The sequence below is a fragment of the Diadema setosum genome, chromosome 21, assembly GCF_964275005.1.
Source record: "Diadema setosum chromosome 21, eeDiaSeto1, whole genome shotgun sequence".
Taxonomy (NCBI): Eukaryota; Metazoa; Echinodermata; class Echinoidea; order Diadematoida; family Diadematidae; genus Diadema; species Diadema setosum.
In genome coordinates, this window is record NC_092705.1 from 13374965 (window position 1) to 13398679 (window position 23715).

Sequence of the window (23715 nt, forward strand, 5' to 3'; positions counted from 1 at the left end):
AAACCAACTTTTCAATCCCCTTTTTGAAATCTTTTTGACACTGTTCCTTTTATCAGCGTACTATTGACTGTCCTCTTGCTACTTTAAACCTTTTCCTCATTGCTTGTATAACCTCTATCATTGGAAATGTAACATTGCAAAAATGATATCACAATTATATTGGCTTTTATCTGCAGCAAAAAAGATAAAAAATGCTTTAAAAGTTTGTCATTTGCCATCGTAAGAATTCTTCTTTGATTCCTAGTAATTTTTTTTTCCCTAGTATCTCCATTTTTTTTTTGTGATCCATGGAGTCTTCAAAACAGACTAATTGCGTGTCATCTTGCCAGCATTTCTACCAATTTATCACATCGCCCAGTGAAATTTGTTGAAGTTGTAGAAGGGTGTTAGGAGATTAATTACCTGCTGCCTCACTATGGCAACAGGAAACTTCTCTGGCTCCTGGCTGTCAGACGATATACCCATTTCAGATTCAAAACTTAAAATTCACCAAATTTGCTTGATTTTAGACAGCTTTATATATTTCATTCATGTTATTTTTGTACTGGCCCATGGGGGACTCAGTTTATGGTTATTGCATCTTACTCAAACTTTCAAAATTCAGTTTTTAGATGATTGGAATGATTGATGAAATTTATGATATTTGCACACTACATTGATACAGTTGGAGAGGATCATTCCAAGGTTTTTCATTTTCGTTTCTAATGTAGTGGTGACTGAAAAGTCAGAGAACTGCAATTAAAAGATGCAAAAAGATATTATGAGGATGCTTGTACTTGTTCTTTCTAGACCTATTGGGTATTTTGTCTGTTGTCTGTAACTTGCTGTTCTGATTTCAAATAACCTCCTCGAAGGGAGCATGTGAACAGAGTCAGAGCCTGCATATGACAGGAGGGCTACCCCCTCTGAATTTTTCTTTAGATTAAGTTAAACTTGATTCAAGTCTCATTTAAGTTCTAATCAATGACATGAACCCTTGTTTACTCACCAACTTTGTAATCATTTATGCACGCATCTCTCTTGAAGTCTCCATCCTTTGCCCTCTGCTCTTCAGATGCCGGCGTCTGCCAGTTAAGATACCATTCCCCGGCTGGTAATTATAAGCACAAAAGGAAATCTTTTTGAAGGAACTTTCTTCTTCACCAAACAAGGGCAAACAAAGAATGGATGTTGCAATATTAAAGTGCATACTCAAGAAAAAAAGAAAGAGAATTCATACACATGCAGTTTACAGAAAAGAGTGAATGCAAATTTATTTTTTGATGTGAAATGGGGCTTTGGATTATTGACTTTTGCTGCAGGAAGACTTCGCAGTTGAACATCCCTCCCTATTCTATTAAAGTCAAAGCTTTTTATTGCAGTTGTGCTGCATTCTTAAGGCTCCATGCTGCATAGCTTTTCAAGTATTTGCCACGTGAGTTCTCAAATTGATGGGGCATAATGAAGAGGGACCTTTGCAATGAGTGACATGATGTGAGTAAATTAGAAGAAAAAAAAAAGGGGGGTGCGAATGCTTAGTCAACATTCTCCTGGGTTGCGTCGGCTGTGTTTGAAAGGTGCTCGGGTCACAGTATTCAAAATGAGCTTAACTTCATTGGCAAGGCACCAGGTAAGGAAGAATAAATTGGAAAAGGTCAATTTTAGAATCGCTATAAGAGAAGCATGAGTCTTTAGGGAGAAATTAGCCCAAGCAAGGAATTAATTTAAAGTGAAATCAGTGAAACTACAGCCGCAACCTAAAGATAGCTCCAGGAAAAAAACGAGAGAATTATTAATTAATCCAATGAGAGACAAGTGATATTTTTACTGAGCGCATTCTCCATGGATATACTTCTGTCTGTTCTTTTAGTGAGTGCAGATGTGTAAATAATTCAATGATGATATGAATAAGTATTCAGTTAATAATGCACACTGAAATCTTTCACTGAAATCTTAGACCTTCTGCTCGCATGTGACACTTTCTGATTTAAAAAAAATAATAATGTCAGAAAATTGTTTAAGAAATAAAGTGAGTCTGTAAGACAAGCTCTTATGGTTCAATCAGAGATGGAAATGGATAAACATATATATGGATAAAGAAAACAAAAGGAAATTGCTGTTAGCAGGAAATTGGTGTCTCTGGAAAATTGTAACTCTGAAATTAACAACCTGAATTATCAAAACTTGGGATTAGGCTGGTGGTGCAAAATGATCAATTTAACCCAGATTTCAGAATCTTGTAGAGAAGCTGTTCATCAAATATGGATACACATGACACATATTGCCTTTTCAACCATTTCTCTTGGTGCGAAGTTACAGTGACTCGTGATGTATGAATTCATTTATTCATGACTTCATTGAGGTTTTTCAATCTCAGATTAGTGTGAACAAGGCATAGATTTGCGATCAAATCTAGCCTCGAGTGCTTTTTGAAAAATTGATGTCCATAAAACATAAATATCTAAAAGAGATGAAGAGTGTGATAAAGAGCCCGAAGACAGCCATCAAGAAATATTGAACGTGGCGATGACGTTGGCTCCCCCTCTTTACTGCAGTATGAAGACCTGAATCATTAATGCTTTGTTCTGAATCCGGAGAAAGAGGTATTTGGAATCATCCATGTTGGAGTTTGATGATTGCCAGCATATAAATACATGAATAAAAAAACAAACAAAACAAAACATGAAACTTTCTTTTGATGTCCTGATTTTTTTTTTCTCTTCCATATCTGATCTAGGTCTTTTTTATGTAATAGGATATCTGTTTATCTTTTTGTTTATCTCTCTCTCTATCATCTATTTATCTATATATCTGTCTATCTATCTAGCTATATATCTCTCTACATATATCTATCTATTTATATATTTCTATTTACAGTAGAGATGGATGTGTGTGTATAGCACAATATCTGTGTGTAAACCCAAGTTATCATGATGATATCTTGTAATTTCATGTATAAATATGTAAACCAAAGTAATATTTGTTCATGGAAGTCCACTGCTAGGGTTTGCACGAAAAGTATTGAAAACTTTGAAAGGAACTGACGGCTGCCGAAAGAGTGAAACTCTTGCTAATATGGAAATGAATTCACATATATTTTAGTTTCACTCCTCTCTAGCTTTGAAGTCAGCCATATTCAACCCTGCATAGCATCATGTCCACCACCACGAGAAAAGAATCAAAGAAATGACAAAACAAAAAGAAAAAAAAACACACACAAAAAAAAAAATCCACGAGCCATTACCACCCTGAACACCAAAAATATTTCTTCTGTACCATCTCAGCACTGGCGCGACACCAATATATGTGCATGAAATCCAATATTTTTCTGGCAATGAATGAAAATTGTATTCATGAATTCATTGCCGGAGGCTGTTTCTGTTATCATTCCTGGTGCTGGAAAGTATTCGGCCAGAGCAGCAGCCATGCACTGTCAGCTTGTATTGTGTCAACACGGTCTTTTTTTTTTTCAGAAGTTCGTCTTCTGAATCAAGCCAAAGGTGATAGCCATCTCTTGTACAATAAGCCAGTTTGTAATTAGCTCATGTGCACATTGGTACAAATGAATGACTTTTCTTTTTTCTCAGTTGGTATGATAAGCTAGTTTGTAGTTCCACTTTGTGCACGAGCAAAAAAAAAAGGTCATTTGCACCAACTAAATGTACTGAGATAGACATCTGTGATGCAGACTGCAATGATTATTCATATTATCCTTGTAAATATTGCTTGCCAGCATATCCACCTGACAGCAGGCCTGGTATCTTTGGCAAGATTAACAGAAAAGGTTTGTTAAAGCATGCTATGCAAAACGAAGAAATGGATGCTTCCCCAAGTTAATGGACCATTCTGGTCACCTGATTTATGCAAGTTCGTGCTTTGTTTGAACATGAATTTCATAAATTGTTACGTCGGAAGCACAACACTTTTAAAACAAGTGAAGTGCCCAACCAACTGAGAAAATATAAAGGTCGTTTGTACCAAATGTGCACGTGAGCTAATTACCAACTGGCTTTAATAGGCACTTCACTCATTTTCAAGGCAGTATAATGCATGAGCTTGCCCAGTGTACCAATTCATGGAATTCATGTTCAAACAAGGAATGAACTTGTGCATAGACCACATGACCAGAATGGTCCATCATTTACGCTTCTGCAGGCATCCATTTCATTTATAACTTCTCCTATTAATATTGCCAAATACCACTTTTGCTGTCAGGTGGATGTCCCATGTGCTGGTAAGCACCATAATCCTTATAAATAGTGGCATATGTGTCTATTTGTGTTTTTCTGAGACAAAAATAGCAAAAACAAAGGCAAAATACGCTAACCACCAAGAAAAGTTAATCCATGTGGCTTGCAAAGTGTAGATATCTTTCACATGTAACAGTTACTTGTCCATTAGGCAGTTCTTGTATCTTAGATTTAAGTTTGAATTAGTTTCATTAAGTTAAAAATGTGTGTATTGGTTTCATTTAAAAGAAAGCATTGCATTACAGAAAGATATTTGAATTGTTAAATAAGAAAAATAATGCATAATTTCAATAATGTCTTTGAATGAGTATACAACAGACTAGACTGCCAGTATCTCTGGCTTTCTTTTGATATCTGTTGCAATTTATTAATCTGATTTGATGCTATATTATTCTCTCTCATTGCATAATGCTGTAAAAAAGACATTAAGCAGTCAGTGCCCTTGGCTATAGTCATGTTCAATGAAAATGCCTCTTGGCAGTTTTAATGCATTCAGTGTTTGGTACAACTTCCTTCACATTTTATGATTTTCCCCCTGTTGTTTGCATACATTCAGCAGATCCAAATATCACAATGCCATAGCTCTGGGGACATATTTGATGATTGGGCTTGAAATGAACCGCCAAACGACATGTGGCTATGATTTGCAGAATGCTTTTGGGCAGTGCGATACTGTGAACAATATAAATGTATATCGTTAACGTTATCTCCTCTTTTGATTCTCCCGAGAGTTGTAGCCTACTCAGCCATGATGAGAGCATAATAAGAGTTGGTGGTACATAATCAATTTTGGGGGTGCTTGGGTTTAGAGTGTGGGTGGCGTTTTCACACCTAGTTGTGATGGATCTATAGAGCATAAAGCCGAGTCTACAGACTGATGCTGTTCTGGTGAAACTCTAATCCCAGCTCTTCTTATTTTTTCCTTATAAATCTTGTTTAGCTTTATTCTGTTCCTTTTTTTTTCTTTCCTCTTGGAAAGAGGAGAATGAAACAAGAGTTCTTCGTTATTCCCCGAAGCACAAAGCAGACATGTGGTAACAAATTGAGACAAGTTGAGGAGGGTATTCATGTATTCTTGGCTGGGAATGGGAGGGAGGGGGTTGGATGGCGGGGTTGAGGGGGAGGGGTTGGATGGCAGACACTTACTCAATATACGGCAGGATGTTTTTAATTGCCTGCTAGGGCGATGTGAATGGTACCTAATACGTCTTGAGTGACTATTGGAATATGGAATGAAGTACGCTTGAATAGACAGCGGAGTGTGCTGAGCTAGTGTAAGGCTCGTAGCTGAAGGGCCCCCCAAGTTTTCTTTTCCCCACATCATGTTGTGAGAGGTTGAGATGTTATCTGGTTCGTGAATTGTATTACGAGATGATGCACTGTCATACTTTCCAAAACGGGACATCTCCCTCTGTAAGATACACCTACATAATATATACAGGCATACATACATATATGAATAGTCTTCTCAGTTTTCTCTTTTCCTCTTGAAAAAAAAAAAGAGGAAAAGGGATATTTTTGATTGGGGGAAAAAGAAAACTTATTTCCATAATGGTTCAGTATTTGATAGATTGGCATCATACATTTTATTTTTGTATTTTCCTGTGCAGACATATTTGTGTTTCCACCATGAAAATTGAAAATGTTGGACTGTTTTTTCCGTATAGATTTGGAAACCTGGGTGCTTTCTATTATCTATGCATATACAAATTTGGCAGTTTGTAGTGAGAGCATGTGAGCTGTGAGGTACTATTCCTTATTTGCAAGTTTAATAGTGATATCTAGGACATGAATCATTATTTAAGCTTAACTGGGACAGGAAAATTTATCAGAGTGGGTAGTTCAAGAATGGTTGCACTTTTATTAAATTGTATGAGCAAACTTTGCAAGTTCAGTGTTGATATCTACAACAAGTATCTTTCCATTTTAGCTTCAAAGACAGAAGGTTCTGATGTATAAATGGGTAGTTCATAAATGGGTAGTTCATAAATGGTTGCACTTTTGTACATATTAAGCTTGAACATACTTTGTTCTCTTTGCAATTAAAAAATAATAAAAACAAAACACAATAAGAAATCTCAAAAATTCCTTTGAAATATCCTTATATCTGTTGCCTAATTGAAGTCAGGTCTGTTGAAGCACTTTGCAATGATTGCATTTCAAAATAATTGCAGGTGCTTAGTTGCTAAGCAGCAACTAATTGGCTGAAGGCACGTTGAGTCATTGAGTCATTGCCATGGGAACTGCAATTTTTTTTTTTTTTGCAATTCAAAATCATAATTGTGAACCTCTTTATGAGATGGGCCCAGGTGTCAATAATGAACAGAAATTGGCTGTAGTAAGGCCAAATGCCTTTTGCATGTAACATTTAAAGAGGCATTAGTGGAATTCACAATTCACAATTAGCGGGATACAAATCTGAAGATTTGCATCGCGATCCGAATCGTGAGATTTTTGCCTGTGTGGATGCTGAAATCTCACTAAATAGCGCGATCAGCATCGTGCTCCAAGTCCCCAAAAGTCTTGTGTTTATGGATAGAAATTATCGCAATAATTTGAGAATAGCTCAATAATCTGCATTGTGATGAGTGTGTGAATGCTGGAGCAAAAAATCTTATTCAGAATATGCATGATTAAACAGCACATGAACAAAAGGGCAATACAGGGGGACCATTTCTAACAGTAGATTTCGGGCATGCACAGTTTGGTCAACAAATTTTCGCGATCGGCAATTAACGGGCTAGTTCTGTCCATCTAAACGGGAGCAAAAAATGTTGAGATTTGGATCATGATCATTATCCTGCTATCTTGACTGTGCGAATGTGTCTATTCTAGAGTGACCATCGAACGAGGGCTTCTAGACAAGAAAAAAACGTAGACACAAAATTGTGAGTTCTGAGACACTAAAAGACTATTTCTATTTTCATTTTCCTCCTGTCTTTTAATACAGGTACATGTACATTAGACTGGGCATTCTATCTGACAGCAAGCAGTAGCGGGGCCCTCCTCCTGGCTTCTCTCCTCTCCATCCGAGCCGGGGCATCCAAGATGGACATGTACGGAATATGACAGCGACCCTCGTGACCTCTGAACTCGTATATGATGCGACCTAGTTATCGAAACATGCGATCTACGACTGGAAATATGCATTGACTGTGACGTTCCGCGGAATCGTCCGGGGCGAATCTCGTCGCGTGTTTGAGAGGACGAGAAAGCCTTCGTTTTTGTTTTTTTTCTACTTGAGCCTTTTATGCAGCTTTCTCACTGCGCTACCAAAGGGAATACCATTTCGCCTCCATTTCAGATGTCATGCGGGCATGAGATGTTACAAACTGGATTATCACCCTTCGCCTCCATGTTGGGTGCGATCGTTTTACTCAAGTGTGTATGATTGTCAAGTATGTATTGGCTGTCACATACATTATGAAATATTGTTCCAAGACTTTTGACAGGTAGACTCCTCTGTTGCAATGGGGTAATCCTTTTACTCCATCCACTGTAGTTAATCACTGTTATATACATAGCTGTAGATACTTGTCACAAAGTTTTTGTAACTATGTATGTGGCTCATCAAGAGATGAAAAGATTATTGAATTTAATTACTCTAACTACAGCAATGAAGACATTGTATTGAGGGCAATTTCCAATAGCCAGTGATTTTTCTTTTCTTTTCTACCAAAAACCAGTAGAATAATTGTATTAGATGTTGATTGCTTAAATGTCAAATGCTATGTGTATAGCAAAATAGTGTATTTTCAATCTATTCTACAACAATCATCTATTCTACTATTCTACAAACAATCATCATCAAGATTACTGCATCTTTAATGGACTGTGTGTCTTTATCGACTCAGGAATTCATTGCGCAGTCATAGCTGTCTGGTAAAAAGTTGAAGATATCCCAGGGTCAGGGTTTCTGAAAATGGAAGAACTCCTTTGTCACCCCCTCCCCCCCCCCCCCCCCAGCTATTTTCCAAAAATTATGTTTGAAAAGTGGCAGCAAAGTGACAGCTTTATGCTCAGACCACAAGCAATATGGATTATGATACTCATACTAGTACAATTTTTTGTTTTCAAAGTTGAGTGAACTGCCAGTTGCTTGAACATGAAGTGATACAAGACATCTTGTCTACTGTGATATGTAAATGCAGGATTTTGATCTATGATTCAAAGAAAGACCTTTTCTGAGTTTAAAATCCCAATTATGTCACTCAAATGGTGACAAGATCCATTCCCAGGCTCAGTCGCTGTCACCCAGTCAAACTTTATGAAACATAAGTAATACAAGACATCAGAATTTGTCCAAAAAAAAAAAAAAAATATGAAGAATCGTCTTTAAGTCAAGCACTAAGCTTTTCAACTCCCAATGTTTTGAACAAAAGCCTTATATAATGTGATAGCCATAGGCCCCTGTCACCCTGCCTAGTGTGCTTGCCACATTAACACTACAGATAAGCACTGAGTTTCAGGTATGATGGCTTATGTGTCAGTGTGTGCCCTGAAATTACGATCATGGGCCCCTGCTTGGGACGCCACTGCTTGGAAAAGTCCATTACCCCTTGTAAACCCTCGCATAACCGGCATTTCAACATGCCATTGACTTCGCGTGCATTAGGGTTGCTGGTGGTGATGATCGACTTAAAACCACTCAATTGCCAACTTTAGGGAGGATACGGGGGATCTAGCCATGTCAAATGACCTGCTCAGAGGCAGTAAAGGTTTTTATGACCGAACATCAACTCTCTTGATTTCTTGTCACCCCGGGTAATGCATCTGCCTTGGCAAACACAGCGCTTTGAGGTGAAAGAGAAACCTGAATGGATGTTGAAGGGAAATTACATATACAGCTTCTCTGAGAAATGCTTGTTTGTGTCCATGTGTTTTTCAGGGAATATTTCAACACCAATTAATCACTGATTTTGTGCAGATTTGCAAAACATAGAAGTGCTTGCCTTTGAGGTATGTGGTCAAATGTTGCATTATGTACAGTTGGAAAAAAAATCGAATTTGTGGGAGTTTATGTAAAATCACAAATACTGATACCTCTATGGAAAACCTTTTTGAATGTTTCGTTTGTCAGAAAGTGGCCCATTTGAAGGCTTTCTGTCAATAGACAAAAAGCAACTTCAAAAGATATCTAATTGTCATATATCTGAGAGTATAAAGAAAATAGAGTTATTCTTGGCACAAGTGAGAAGGTATGATCAGTGTTATTTTTCAGAGGGACTTGAAATTGTGAATGACAAATTTAGTGTTTTCTTTGAAACATAAGCACCTTCATTCAACCAGTCATTGATGCTCTGTATATCAACTAATAGACTTTGTGAACTTCTATTGCCTGATTTTTATCATTCAACACTCAGTTATAGGTAGAAATTAGTTTGAAAATGTAGTTTAGAATATTATAATTAATTTATATGCAATATCTATCAGTTTTTTTTTTCTTCTAAATGTTATCCTTGTCGTAACAAAAAAATCAGAGTGAAATGTATTCATGATACAGTGCACTGCCGTTATAACGAACACGGTTATAACGCAATTCCCGTTACAACGATATAAAAATCCAGGTCGCAAAATTATAGCCTCTATGTTTTTTTATCGTTTATTTGTTCGGTTATAACAAATTTTCGATGTAACGAAAGAAAACTGCCGGTCCCGAGGACTTTGTTATAACGGGAGTCCACTGTAAAATATTTTTTCGAAAATTGAATCTCAATATGGACCAATGCTTGCTTTATAAAGAGGGTGGTTAATGGAGTTTTACTACTTATCCAGTTCTCTCATCTTTGTTTTCTTTATGATATACTTGTGAAGTATATTCCTCAGCCATCTCTTCTAGCTGTGAAGCAAATAAGGTTGAAAGATGATGGCAGTAAAAATCTTGATGGGAAAGACAAATTTCCCCGACAGCAAGTTGACAAAATTTGGTGTCATCCGAGGATGGCAGATGGTAATCAATTTTTCACCGCATCATTTTTTTTTTCTTCCTTCTTAACACCCAAGTGATAGATCAAAGAAATGGGATTCTTTCACATCTATCTAAATGTCATGAATGTGACTGGGAGATATTAATCAGATTGTCTCGATAAAATGTGAGCACACGAGCCTCCGAGTTCCCAAAGGGTGGCATTTATCTGGCGGCAAATCCGTAAAATGGGATTTGTGTCATACGCCAATCCTGCGGCTGGTTTACACCCCTTCAGCCGTCCCCCCACCCACACGATCGTGGATAGAAACTCTACCTACCGCCTCTCAGTGTTCTCTTTTAAAGTGATGCTTTTCCGTGACGACAAACACGGACAATCCACAAAGGAGAGGTGATTAGCATACAGTGAAAATTCAAGGCCACTTCAGATCTGGCGTGTTCTTGGTTTGGCGTTTCTTGACATGTTATAGAAGAAAGGAGGAAGGGTTCAAGATAAAAAAAAAAATGGCAGTCTGAAATGCAGAATAGTGATCTAATTTTTAATTTTGACAAGGAATAGTCTGTCAGCCCGCCTTAATCAGTAAGGATGGTTTTTGTCTTCGAGATGTGACACGGCTTGGAGAATATTCATTGCCCGGCTTGTCGTGTGTTTACATTTGAATTTTAGAACGATTCCCTTTTTAGCGTGCAGCTCTTGGGCAGTCCCTGGCAGTGAGCGGGGGTCCAAGAGTAAACAGAGATACGCTGAATGTCTTTGTACCGAGCATCACGCTTCAGGGACTTGACTGTCATCCTATCTCTCAAAAGCAGGCTCAGAGGTTTGCTCACCAAATAAACAGAGATAAGAGAGACATTTCTTTATTTGTCAGCTCACAGGAAGGTTTGCTGTGTGGAATTAACCTTGCCCATTTAATAGTCTCCGATTAAGATGAGACGTCATTTAGGAAACAGGGTTAGGTAAGTGCACTGAGTTTGAATTATTTCCTTCTAACTCAACTGAGCAGAAAAATGATGTGCAAATGTTTGAAAGACACACAAGTACACAAAACTTGGACAATTTTGCTTTTGCTATCAAGATATCTGTGAACAAATATTACAATTACAAGCTATATAACAGTTTATTGTAACACCTCTCTATGGAATAAAAAAGAATAAATCAAGTGATGGATTTTAAATGTATTGAAGAATTTAATCAAATTTTTTTGATCTTCCTCTTTTATTTCAGAGCTTCATTTGACATTATTTCAGACTCTCTGGTAGCAAATAGATTCATGCAGCTCAGGCTTTTTTTTTTCTTCAACCGAAAACGTTAAGCAATGCCCATAAGGAAGTTTATTATCATGGTACACCCACCGTGTTGTGGAAAAAAAAAAAAAGATACAGCTCTCAATTTATGAGCAGGTTTGTTATGACAGTTTGGCATGACAGTTTGGCACTGCCAGAAAGAGTAAATTGTGCCATTGCTCACAGCCAGCTTTTCACAGATTGACTGACTGGAAACAAGTCTTTTGATGCAAGACTATCATATACAATTTGAAACCTGGGAGTAGTGTCGTGAAGTCTGCAGAATAAAAAAGATAATAATAATAATAATAAAAATAATTGATAATAATGGCTAAACTTTCCCTTTCTTTCATGAGTTTATGAAAGAAAAGAAATGGGTTACTTAACAAGGATGGGTTTTGATAAGAAATTTGCTGTTGGACCAAATTAAAATCTGATACCAGATTCAACTTTAGCACAATGACAAGAAGCGGGTCACACTGCCCTGGAACCTGAGCAAGAAATGAACTCAGAGGGCGCTGTTCTTCTTTAAATGCATGTAGTTGTCTTTTGACAGGCATTATTTTGATTAGGCATTCATGATTCAGGCTTTATAAACTAAGAGTAAGCGGCTTAAATAATCTGCTACATTGACTGCCCAAGAAGGGGGGGGGGGAGCTGGGGAGGTAAGAGCCCCTCCCCCCCCCCCCCCCCCCCCATACACACACACTTTGGGCTACTTTAAAATAGGACATACTTTTTTTTCTTTTTTTCTTTTTTTTTTTTTGCTGATTGTAGGGCTGCCAACTCTCACGCATTGAGAGTGAGACTCACTCATTTTGGTCCTTTCTCACTCTAAAACTTTATTTCATTTGCATGCATTTTTATTGATCTCACTCATTTTGACTCCTAAATTATAGCATTGGCCTATGGGAGTCTCACTCTCAACTAGTTTCCAATGTTGGCAGCCCTGTGATTGCTGCACACACACACACTTAATACCAAATCCAACAAATATTACAAATCAACTAAGCCTTGGGACTTTCAAAGGGTCCCACCCCCAATTTTCTCCCCTGCCCCCAACCTGATTCAAAATCAGCCCAAGTGTTATATCAGGCCACCTCCCTGGTTGTATTATCTTCAAGATCAATTCTGTGAAAAGCAGTTAACATCTATCTGATGGAATCTAAGAGCAGTTTGGTATTGCAGGGCTAAATAGATATCAGTGATATCATTCAGTTATTACTGCAGTGTTGCCATCATATCAATTTCATGCAGATGTTGTTGTTTTTTTCAATTTCAAAATGACATATTTACAAATGCTTTTTGTAACAAATATGCTTGTCCCACATCTTTTCTGTGAATGCTGATTTAATTACAGTTATTGAAACTGTAGGAATTGCCATTTTTGTATTGTAGATGAAGATTACTCTTTAAAGTGAAAATTCCTGTGCTCTTCTTCAATTCTTTGCAAAATTTCAGAGTTTATTTCTGCCAGATCATTTAAGTAATCTATAGTTTTGATACTATTGTTAGTACCTACATTTCCATCTGTTCACAAACTTTGTTTTACTCCAGAATAATGGCAGAAGTTTTATTGTCTCATGATGGTGATGTGCATCCAAAGTAAGGAAAGCAATATTTTTTACACCAACATATTTAGCTTTGTGTACCAACTATTTGCAAATGCATCAGTTGCTCATATTAGTCATACATGAATATTCATGAGCAATAACAATGGAAACCACTTGCCAATCTTGCATTCATAGTTGAGTCAGAAGTACAGAATTGAATTCTGACATAACATGGGGGTCATCTTCACTGTATAAAATGTTATACACATATGTACATTTATGAGAAGTTTTACAAGTGTTTTGTAAAGTTTGCATGTTGCAACTTTGCGATGACGTGTCCTGAAAGTGATATTCGCTCTGTGTGTGTTGCAAAATATTTGTTTTCTTATTTTAGTCAAATTAATGAATGGTGATATCAAAATCAATGTGGTTTGTAGCCTTGAGTGGATGTAAGTCTGTGAAGGATCTTTGGATGTTGTGGCTGAGTTGAGCTAAATCAATTTGTGTTGTTTATTGTCAGTAGAGCAATAAATGCATTAACCCTGTTTTATTTGAAAATCTTCCATGTATGCATTTGAAAGTTGTTTCAGTCATCATGAAAACATTTTTGTGTGATTTTGGGGGCAAAGGTAAGAAGTCACACTTATGTTTTTACGTGTACATTATAATACAGGTGATAAAGGTATTTACCTACAGAGATTAATCAAGAGTATCTATATTTTGATCATTTAAACCACTTGTACAGTTTGCTGTATTCACTTGTGCTATACAGAAATGAAGTGAAAATAACATCAGGTGTGTTTTCATGAAATATGTATTATAGAGGGAGGAGGTTGAATTTCTGTATTCAAATGCTTGTAGTACTTCTATTAAATGCTTTATTTTGTTTGTTATGAATATGTAATTGTGACCCTTATGCTGTATTTTTTTTTTCATTCACTCTACTAGTATTCCTCATTTGTCTACATTGGTTTCAACTCTTCCTATAGTATTACTTCCAAGGGTAGACAGTTTGTATATGCATGAAGACTGCATTGGCAAGGTAACATTATTTTTTTCTTTGTGTGCATTGAAAATGCAATGTTGTTCCTCAAAATTTTAGGTCTTGATATTCACATTATGTCAGGCATATGTCAGGTACGTACATGTAATTTGGTGTGTACATTTAGATATATCTTTATGTATATATTGGGTCATGATGTTACACACAAAATAAGAAATTATTTATCTCATGAAATCAATTTTCCCTACAAGTGGCCTATTAAACATCTCTATCCTTTTGTAGCTTAGTGTTACACAAACGTAAATGTATCTTTTGAAAACAAACAAACAAACAAAGTTTGAGTAAATTTGGACAAAAATGAAGAAGCTAGGAATGCTTTGATGTTAATGATGACTAACAAATCTTAATAATTATCATAATGTTATTTCACCAAAATTTCCACTGCCATACACACTATATATCTTTTTGTTATTAATTCTCCAGTAATACTGAGATGTACAGTATATACATCAGTCATTAAAAGTTAGGTCAGAAAAGTGGAATGCAAAATGGAGCTAGATGAAACTTTATTTGGTACTTATGAGCAAATACACTGTAGCTTTGTTTTCATTGGATGAGCTGACTTAGAATCGTAAAATAAAATTCTGCAACCAGATTCTTGTCATTTCTAATCTGCCGTATTATTTATTTTTTAGAGATTTTGGATTATGTTTTCAAAATGTCTAATTTCTTGTGGTGTATACTGTATATGTGTGCTTCATCCAGCTCTGTTATAACTTTATATTTTGATATTAATCTATTATATATGCTTATTTCCACTGTGATATAGCAGCTATGTGTATCTTACTGTGTAATCTATTTTTTTTTTGTATATCAATAAACGATAATAATGCAAGTTTTATATAAAGCAGACAAGATTAATTGTGTTTTTGTTTTTGTTTTTTGCTTTTGTGCATTCTGAGTGCATGAAAGTTAAGAGTCTAGTGTGAGTAGATGATCAAAGGGAACAGTTAGAGCGTTGAATTTGAAAACTTGATGAATGTTTCTCATCATCTTTTGATAGTACCAAGGCATTCTATGTAGCCCTTGCTTATACCTAATCTTTCTATAACTAGAACCTGGTTTGTATTTTGTTAGTTGTTGCTATGTCAGGCAAGCACCAGACAGTTCAGGTAGGTTTGGAAGTTGTCATGAAAGGAAATTTGTTTATTTTCATCCCAGATTCATGTATTGAAATTGAATTAAAAGCACTGTTAAACAATGTTTCCAGTCTCGGCTACTCGTTGCTAAATACCAGTAGAGCCTCTAATAACAAGAAAAAAGGAAGCTGCAATAATCAGGGTGGAAATTAAATGGTAAAATGTTACCCCATTTGATATATCCTGGAGACAGTAGTGTTAAAACAAACCATTTGGTGTACAATGTATAAGTCTGGTAATATTTATTTAATTCATATGTTCCTTGATAGTGACAGGAAAATTCTCATTTTGTGTGCTGGAATGTTTTTAATAACATTGAATATCACAAACAGTTCATTCACCAAAATTTGACTTTTTCTTTTTTTTTTTTTTTTTTTTTTTAGAATTGACCCACCACAATATTAATCAAAAGTGTTTTTGATAAGAAACATCAATCTATATAAGCAACTCTGCTATACATTCAAAATTCAGAGATGATTCAAACCCATAATTGGTGCTTACTTACTCCAGCGTCATATTTTTTTTTTCAATGTTATTTGTACATTATCTGAATAAAGTTCAGCATTTCAATAAATCAACATGAATGAAATTGTTGATTTTGAATACACAAGGAACTCTACTGCACTGACAGACGCAGAGACCATGACAATTATCATATACCAGAGAGAGAAGGGAGATGAAGGGTATTGAAGGCAGGGAGAGGGAAAGAGAAAATGAAATAGAAGTAAAAACAAACAAACAAACAAAACAAAAAAGGCAAAACGGACTGATATTCAGGGAATCAAAAGGTTATTTGATGAAAATTGGTTTTGAAATGACCGAGATATCTTAAAACAAGGAAAAACAAGGAGATCCTATAATAAAAGGCGTGGCCTGTCAATTTCATTAGGATTGCGTTTTTGGATGTCTCAGCCATTTCAAGGCCAATTTTCATCAAATAAAATGTTGAATCCTTCTTTAAATTACATACTCTTTCATATATCATAAGAGGTTTCTCATTATCTCACCAAAAATGTTATAAACCTGAATCCTCAGCTCAATCAGTAGTGTACAATTAAACAGATTTTTCTTTTTATAATTGAATTGAATCAATTTGTTTTCTGTGGCTGCTTGGAAGCATGGAGTGTTTGGAGCTAGCAACCACGTGACCGACAACTTCAATTCTCCTCTAAAGGATGATCAAAAAGATAAAGTGTCCTGCCTACATGTAGTGCACGACCGCTGCAACCAGCTATGGGGACTCGAACCACGGACCTTGTGATTGACAGTATACGTGGTTTATATCCATTGTGCCTCATCAGCTCCTCATAAATGAGTGCAAGCCTGATGTGGACAACTTTCCTACCCCAACACACTTTAATCTTCATGATACACACGTATCTATTTCCTCTCCACACTTACCAGGGAGGTGGGACCTCCCTGACACTTACCCTTCATTATACACTATAGTAATGGGTGATGTTCGTTATTCCGAAGGTTCGTTGATCCGAAAATGAAATAATGTTCCTTATTCCAAAGGTTCGTTATTCCGAAACACACAAAGTTTTTATACCCAGATGTTCGTCGATCCGAAAATTAAATAGGGTTCATTATTCTGGAGGTTTGTACTCCCAAAAATGGGGGGAAAATCGATGCGTACTGACAGGCCTTCAAATGGAATTACGAACCATGTTTCTATTTGGATTTAATGAACCTTCGGAATAGCGACGGGAATAACGATTCTTTCTTTCTTCTTTCTTCTTCTTCTTTTCATTTTTGGATCAACGAACCGTCGTCGGAATCATGATTTAAAGAACCTTCCATTTCGGATTAAAGAATCTTCGGAAATACGAACTTTCGGAATAGATGACCTTCGGAATAATGAACTGTATGCATAACAGAGAAAAACTGTATTGTCGGATCGTCTTGTTACTCTCCTTACAAATTTTTACAGACGAGTCTCTTGAGTGTTATGTAGAGAGTCAATGTGTAAACATGGACCCTGAATTATTTCCTTACAATCTGTTACAAAATGTGGTTACTATACATTGTACCATATAACAGTCTTCATCCGTAAATCACTTGCGTTGATCACGACGTCTTTGAGATGCTGATGGTGGATGTTGTTTGCTTTGGACGCGATTCCTGAAAGGGTGATGTATCTTTTAAATGCTGGAAGGGGACAGCTTCGAATCATTTAGAGATCTCCCTCTTTTTTCTCTCCACCATTATCACTTCACTTTGGTCCATCATGATCATTGTTGAAGGTTATATTTATACATAATAATGCAGTGTCGGCTATAGTTCCGTAATTCGGAGGTTCGTAATGCCGAAAATGAAATAAAATTTGTTATATGCTGAAGGGTCATTAATAATAAAAAAAAAAAGGATTCGTTAATCCGAAAACGAAATGAAGGTCGTGATTCCGAAGGTTCGTCATGAGTAGGCCACACCCTACGCATTTTCCCCCATTTTCTAATTAAGGAACCTTATTTCATTGTCGGACAATTGAACCTTCCGAAGAACGAACCTTATTTCATTGTCTGATTAATGAACCTTCGGAGTAACGAACATCACCCGAAACTCTAAGGCGAAAGGTTCCATTTGTTAATGCGGACACAGAGTTTTCCGGCAAGATAATTGAAATAAGTTATTTGTCGTTTCAAGTAATCTTAAGTGCGAATATTGTTTATAATGATGTAATTTACATCAATAATCCAGTCGGGCTAACAGACTACTCCATGCCTCCACTTGTGTATTACACACAGACGAGGTAGGATACACCGCCTTGAAAACAAAACTAAAACTACAACTATAAACTAAACTAAACTAAACTAAACTAAACCAAACCAAACTAAACTAAACTAAACTAAACTAAACTAAACTAAACTAAACTAAACTAAACTAAACTAAACTAAACTAAACTAAACTAAACTAAACTAAACTAAACTAAACTAAACTAAACTAAACTAAACTAAACTAAACTAAACTAAACTAAAACTAAAACTAAACTAAACTAAACCAAACCAAACCAAACCAAACCAAACCAAACCAAACCAAACTAAACTAAACTAAACTAAACTAAACTAAACTAAACTAAACAAGACAATCATGATGTAGGCCTACATTGAGTTCATCGAACAGCATAATGAAGTTAATATAAGTTTCTTTAATCTTTTAATTTTGCATTGTTGATTTCTTATTACCGGCTCGGATGAGTGTTGATACTATTATTCGTTGCTTCACGTCATGTGGCCACCCGTCAGTAAACACCCGGAAATCACATCAAAGGTCTAAAATAGTACCGTTTGTAACTTGAGTCGTGTAATTTTACCGCTAATGCGGAAAAAGTCAGTCGATGGTATTCAATGATTATTATCTATGACGGCAAATTACACCATGACAATCTAGTATTCTCTTCCAGTGCATGTTTCTTTATTTGTATAGGGCTTCCCTTGTAAGACGGCAAGTTTACATGACTGACTGTCGGATGCACCATGTGTAAATGATTCAAATCCATAACAACATAATTTGTAATTCTGAACTACACTTGTTTACCTATCTCAAATTAACCAAATAAATGTTCCTCGACGCATTGTAAGCTTTGGCGTTATGTTTTGAGACTTGTACTGCTGCAATCAAGTATTCTTGTAACTTTTTCAGTCCCTCACAGCAAGCTCGAATTTATGCTCAAGTCAAGCGAGCCCATGCAAGAGCTTATACACTAACTTCTGACCAATCAGAAAGTTTGTCATTTTGCAGCTCGTGACGTAGCAAGACCGAAGGCCTACTATACTGTAGCTATATAGACGTCGATGGCGGATACTGCACAACGGTCAAATATAGCCAGTGGTGTAAGGGGGGGGGGGGGATTGGGCGGTCCTCCTCCCCACCCCCAAGATTTTCGAAGACGGGGAAAAAAATAAAGTTGCGTGTATGCATGTGAAGCCTTTCAATGTTTTCCATAGTAAGATCATAACATTTAAAGGGGCCCTGAAATCCAAATGCACGTTGATTTGTGTTGATTTATGATACCCTCAACATCACTTTTGCGGTGAAACGAATATCTAGAAACATTCCATACATTTTTAACGATTTTTTCTTCTATTTTTCTTCAGATTACTTGGGAACGCCCACAAAAAATCCTTCCAAACCAATCAATATTGATATTCTTGAGATGACCTCATCTGTCAATTATTGCTAAGATACTGAAATGTTTAACAAAAGTCATTGGAATGCACCTTCCCCTCAACTCAGCATAACTTGCATGTTCCCGCGCCATGTCTTTTGTTAGTCACATAGCCGGGTTCACACGTACATCAATTAGCGGGATACAAATCTCGAGATTTGCATCGCGATCGTCATCCCGAGTTTTTTGCACGTGTGGACAGAAAAAACCTGAAAATTAGCGGGATAAGCATCGCGATGCTAATCCCAAGAAATCTTGCGCTGGTTCGCCAATTAGCGGGATAATTGGCCCCGCGCTGGTACGTGTGAACGGTCGGGATTAGAATCTCGAGTTTTTACATCCCATCATGCAATGCGCACATCACAACAGCGAGGCCTCTGCGAGGAGGTCCTTCACCTCTTTGGAGAACAATAACAACAGCACACGAACCACACCACTGACGCGTAAAAGACAATGGACAAAGGAAAGTGCGCACACTAACAGGTGGTGATAGAGAAGGGCACTGTGTGACCCAGTTTGCAGGCTTTGCTGTTATCTCTATCGGCAATTAGCGGGATAATTCGGTACGTGTGGACGCTCGCCAAATTAGCGGGATACCGATCGCGATCGCTATCCCGCTAATTTGGTACGTGTGGACGCTCGCAAAAAAACTCGGGATGAGCATCGCGATCGTCATCCCGCTAATTTGTACGTGTGAACCCGGCTAATTGACAGAAACATGCAAGTTATGCTGAGTCGAGAGGAAGGTGCATTCCAATGCCTTTTGTTAAACATTTCAGTACTTTAGCAATGATTGACAGATGAGGTCATCTCAAGAATATTAATATTGATTGGTTTGGAAGGATTTTTTGTGGGCGTTCCCAAGTAATCTGAAGAAAAATAGAAGAAAAAATCGTTAAAAATATATGGAATGTTTCTGGATACTTGGGGGCGCTGTGGCATAGTGGATAAGACTCCCGACTCCCGATAGGAGGACCCGAGTTCGAATCACGCCCAGTGCTTACGTCCTTGGACAAGATGATTTTACCCACTGTGTCCCTCTCGACCCAGGTGTATAAATGGGTACCTGGCAACGCTAGGGTAATAATAATAGCAGGGCCCTCTGGTAGAGCAGTGGCAACACTGAAGAGGCTACCCTGGGTAAATAAGACATTATTATTATTATTATTATTATTATTATTATTACCGCAAAAGTGATGCTGAGGGTATCATAAATCAACACTAATCAACATGCATTTGGATTTCAGGGCCCCTTTAAATTCGTGCTACAGAGAAAATCACCGGGGACCAGTGGCGTGTCTTCTGAGGCTCCTATTTCTTCTTTTAGTATTTTCCTTTTTCTTTTCAGTAGAAAAAAAAAAAACATGGTGAGGGGTGATCAAACTGAGACTGAAAATTTGGCAGACTCTGCATTTGCAGCCTACGCAAGCGTTCGAACCCACACAATACACACCACTACAATATTAATATATTTTGGATGAAAATGTAATTTGTAAATGGTCGATAGCCTATCACGATTATGATATTTAAGAGCGCATGATTGGACCTTGTTAGTACATAAAACTCCCGACTCCGTATCGGAGGACCCGAGTTAAATTCCCGCCCAGTGCTTACGCACATGGACCAAGATGTTTTACCCACCATGTCCCTCTCGACACAGGTGTATAAATGGGTACCTGGCAACGCTAGGGTAATGATAATGTCAGGATCCTCTGGTAAAGCGGTGGCAACACTGAAGAGGCTACCCTGGGTAATTATTATCATCATCATAATTATTATTATTATTATTATTATTATTATTATTGTTATCATTATCATTATTATCATTAGTAGTAGTAGTAGTAGTAATAGTTGTAGTAGTAAACAGTAGTAGTAGTATTTAACCCGAAGATGCAAATATTCCGGCAAACGTTGCACCAGATCGTTGCATCTTAATTCAAAAAATACAAAAGCTCCCTTCTGTGGGTGGCAAGGGATACCCTCGTGCCCCACCCCTCCCCCCACAAAAAAAAATGAAAAAAAAATGAGGAGTTATTCCGAAGAATCGTCATTCCGAAGGTTCGTTTATCCGAAAATTAAGTATATAAGATTTGTCAATCCGAAAGTGAAAACAGGGTGCGTAGCTAATGAACCTGCGGAATTTTCGGTTTAACGAACCTTCGGAATACGGAACCCTTAGTGCAACAACAATAAGATACAGGATTACATCTGACGAGGCTAAAGGTATCTGGTTGTGTGAAAATATTATCATGCTTATACAATAACATATTGATATTTGCTCTAGGTGGACACTGGCGTAGCCGGGGGGGGGGGGGGGGGGGCGATGGGGGCGGTCGCCCCCCCCCCCCCCCCTAAGATTTGGACCGGGGATTTGGGAGGCGGAAAAAAAATGCGTGTATACTGTATGCATGCACATGAAGCGGGTCTCCTTTGCAACCTTTCATCAAATAAGATCATTTTTTTTTTATATTTCACTCAAAGTGTGCACCAGATCGTTGAATTTCAAATCAAATTATGCAAAATCTCTCGTGCTTGGGAGGGGGTATTCCCCTCCCAAACCCTCCCCCTTCTTTGACTCTTTCCCTAGCTTAGTACACTTTTTAGATTTACACAAAATTATGAATAATTCTGAGTGCACAAAAATTATCACTTATATTCCGAAAACTCACAGTTCCCTCATGTACAAGGGGAATTTCCCCTTTTAATCGACCCTTTCCTCCCTTAGTCTCTCCCCCCCCCCCATCAGCTTTTTTTTTTATTTCCCAAATATTCCATCAAATATGCGTATACGAGATATCTCAATTTCAACCTTAAAAAGGCAAAAGCTCCATAGTAAGGGAAGGATGGAGATAACACTCGCCCTCGCCTTCTCCCTGCCCGCCCGCCCATCCCCCCCCCCCCTCCCCGCCATGCATAGAAGTAGACTGTGGCTACACTTTGAACATAAACAGTTTTCCAAATATGACACAAAATGTGCGCACCAAAACGTTAAACTGCAATCAGAAAATTATACAGAATCTCCTTCCACAGACTTGCTACTCTTCTCTTCTGATTGACAAATTTCCAGATATTCCAACAAAAGTGTGTGCCAGATTGTTGAATTTCAGTTCTAAAAGCTTAAAACTGAAAAAAAAAAGGCTCCCTTGAATATGGGAGAGGTATCTTGCCACCCATTCATTGCTTGTTACCCACTATAGACTTGGTACATTTTTGGGAATGACAACATTTTCGAATTTTCCACAAAAAGTGTGCCCCAGATCGCTTTATTTCAATTCTAAAACGCAAAAGCTCCGCGAGCGGGAGGAGGAATCCCCTAAGCTCTACCTCACTAGACTTTGTACATACACACAGATGATGCAAATTCGGAATAAGAGCTAAATTCCGTGATTTTAACACTTCGATGAAAAAGTATTGCACCGAAAATTTGCAGCAGATCGCTGAATTTCAGGTCTGAAAACGCAATAAATGCAAAACGTTCTCACCGTGGGGGGGGGGGGGGGAGACACCCCCTCCAACACCCTCCCCTCCCCCCTCGCTCGCTCCGCTCGCTCGGGTTCAGTCTCGTTCATGATATTCAGTGAAAAGAATTAATACATGAAGTGTATTTAAATTATACCATTACATAGGCAAATTGTTCAATAATAATCTACATCAAAATATACTGTTGCCTTAAACAAGTGGGACTGTTTCACGTCGATAAAACGCGCAAAAACATGCATCAAATTGCACCATTTACAACATCAAAATGCAAAAAGTTCTTACCGTGGGAGGGGGACACCCCCCTCCCACACCCTCCCCTCCCCCTCGCTCGCTCCGCTCGCTCGGGTTCAGTCTCGTTCATGATATTCAGTGAAAAGAATCAATACAAGAAGTGGATGTAAATTATACCATTTTATAGGCAAATTGTTCAATGATAATCTACATCAAAATATACTGTTACCTTAAACAAGTGGGACTGTTTCACGTCGATAAAACGCGCAAAAACATGCATCAAATTGCACCATTTACAACATCAAAATGCAAAAAGTTCTTACCGTGGGAGGGGGGACACCCCCCTCCCACACCCTCCCCTCCCACTCGCTCGCTCCGCTCGCTCGGGTTCAGTCTCGTTCATGATATTTAGTGAAATTAATTAATACAAGAAGTGTATTTAGATTATACCATATTGTAGGCAAATTGTTCAAATGATAATCTACATCAAAATATACTGCTACCTTAAACAAGTGGGGCTGTTTCACGTCGATAAAACGCGCAAAAACATGCATCAAATTGCACCATTTGCAACATCAAAATGCAAAAAGCTCTCACCGTGGGAGGGGGACACCCCCCTCCCACACCCTCCCGTGCCCCCTC

At 37.6% G+C, this 23715-nt stretch overlaps 1 protein-coding gene across 1 annotated transcript in view; it reads left to right on the forward strand.

The window, feature by feature from the left end:
• LOC140244709 (LHFPL tetraspan subfamily member 6 protein-like) overlaps window positions 1-7589 on the forward strand; it is a 47380-nt gene extending 39791 nt beyond the window's left edge. The window contains exon 4 of the mRNA XM_072324325.1: window positions 7180-7589. Within this exon, the coding sequence (XP_072180426.1) occupies window positions 7180-7298 (119 nt within the window). The 3' untranslated portion in view covers window positions 7299-7589. The remainder of the gene's footprint in view (window positions 1-7179) is intronic.
• Window positions 7590-23715: the final 16126 nt, after the last annotated feature.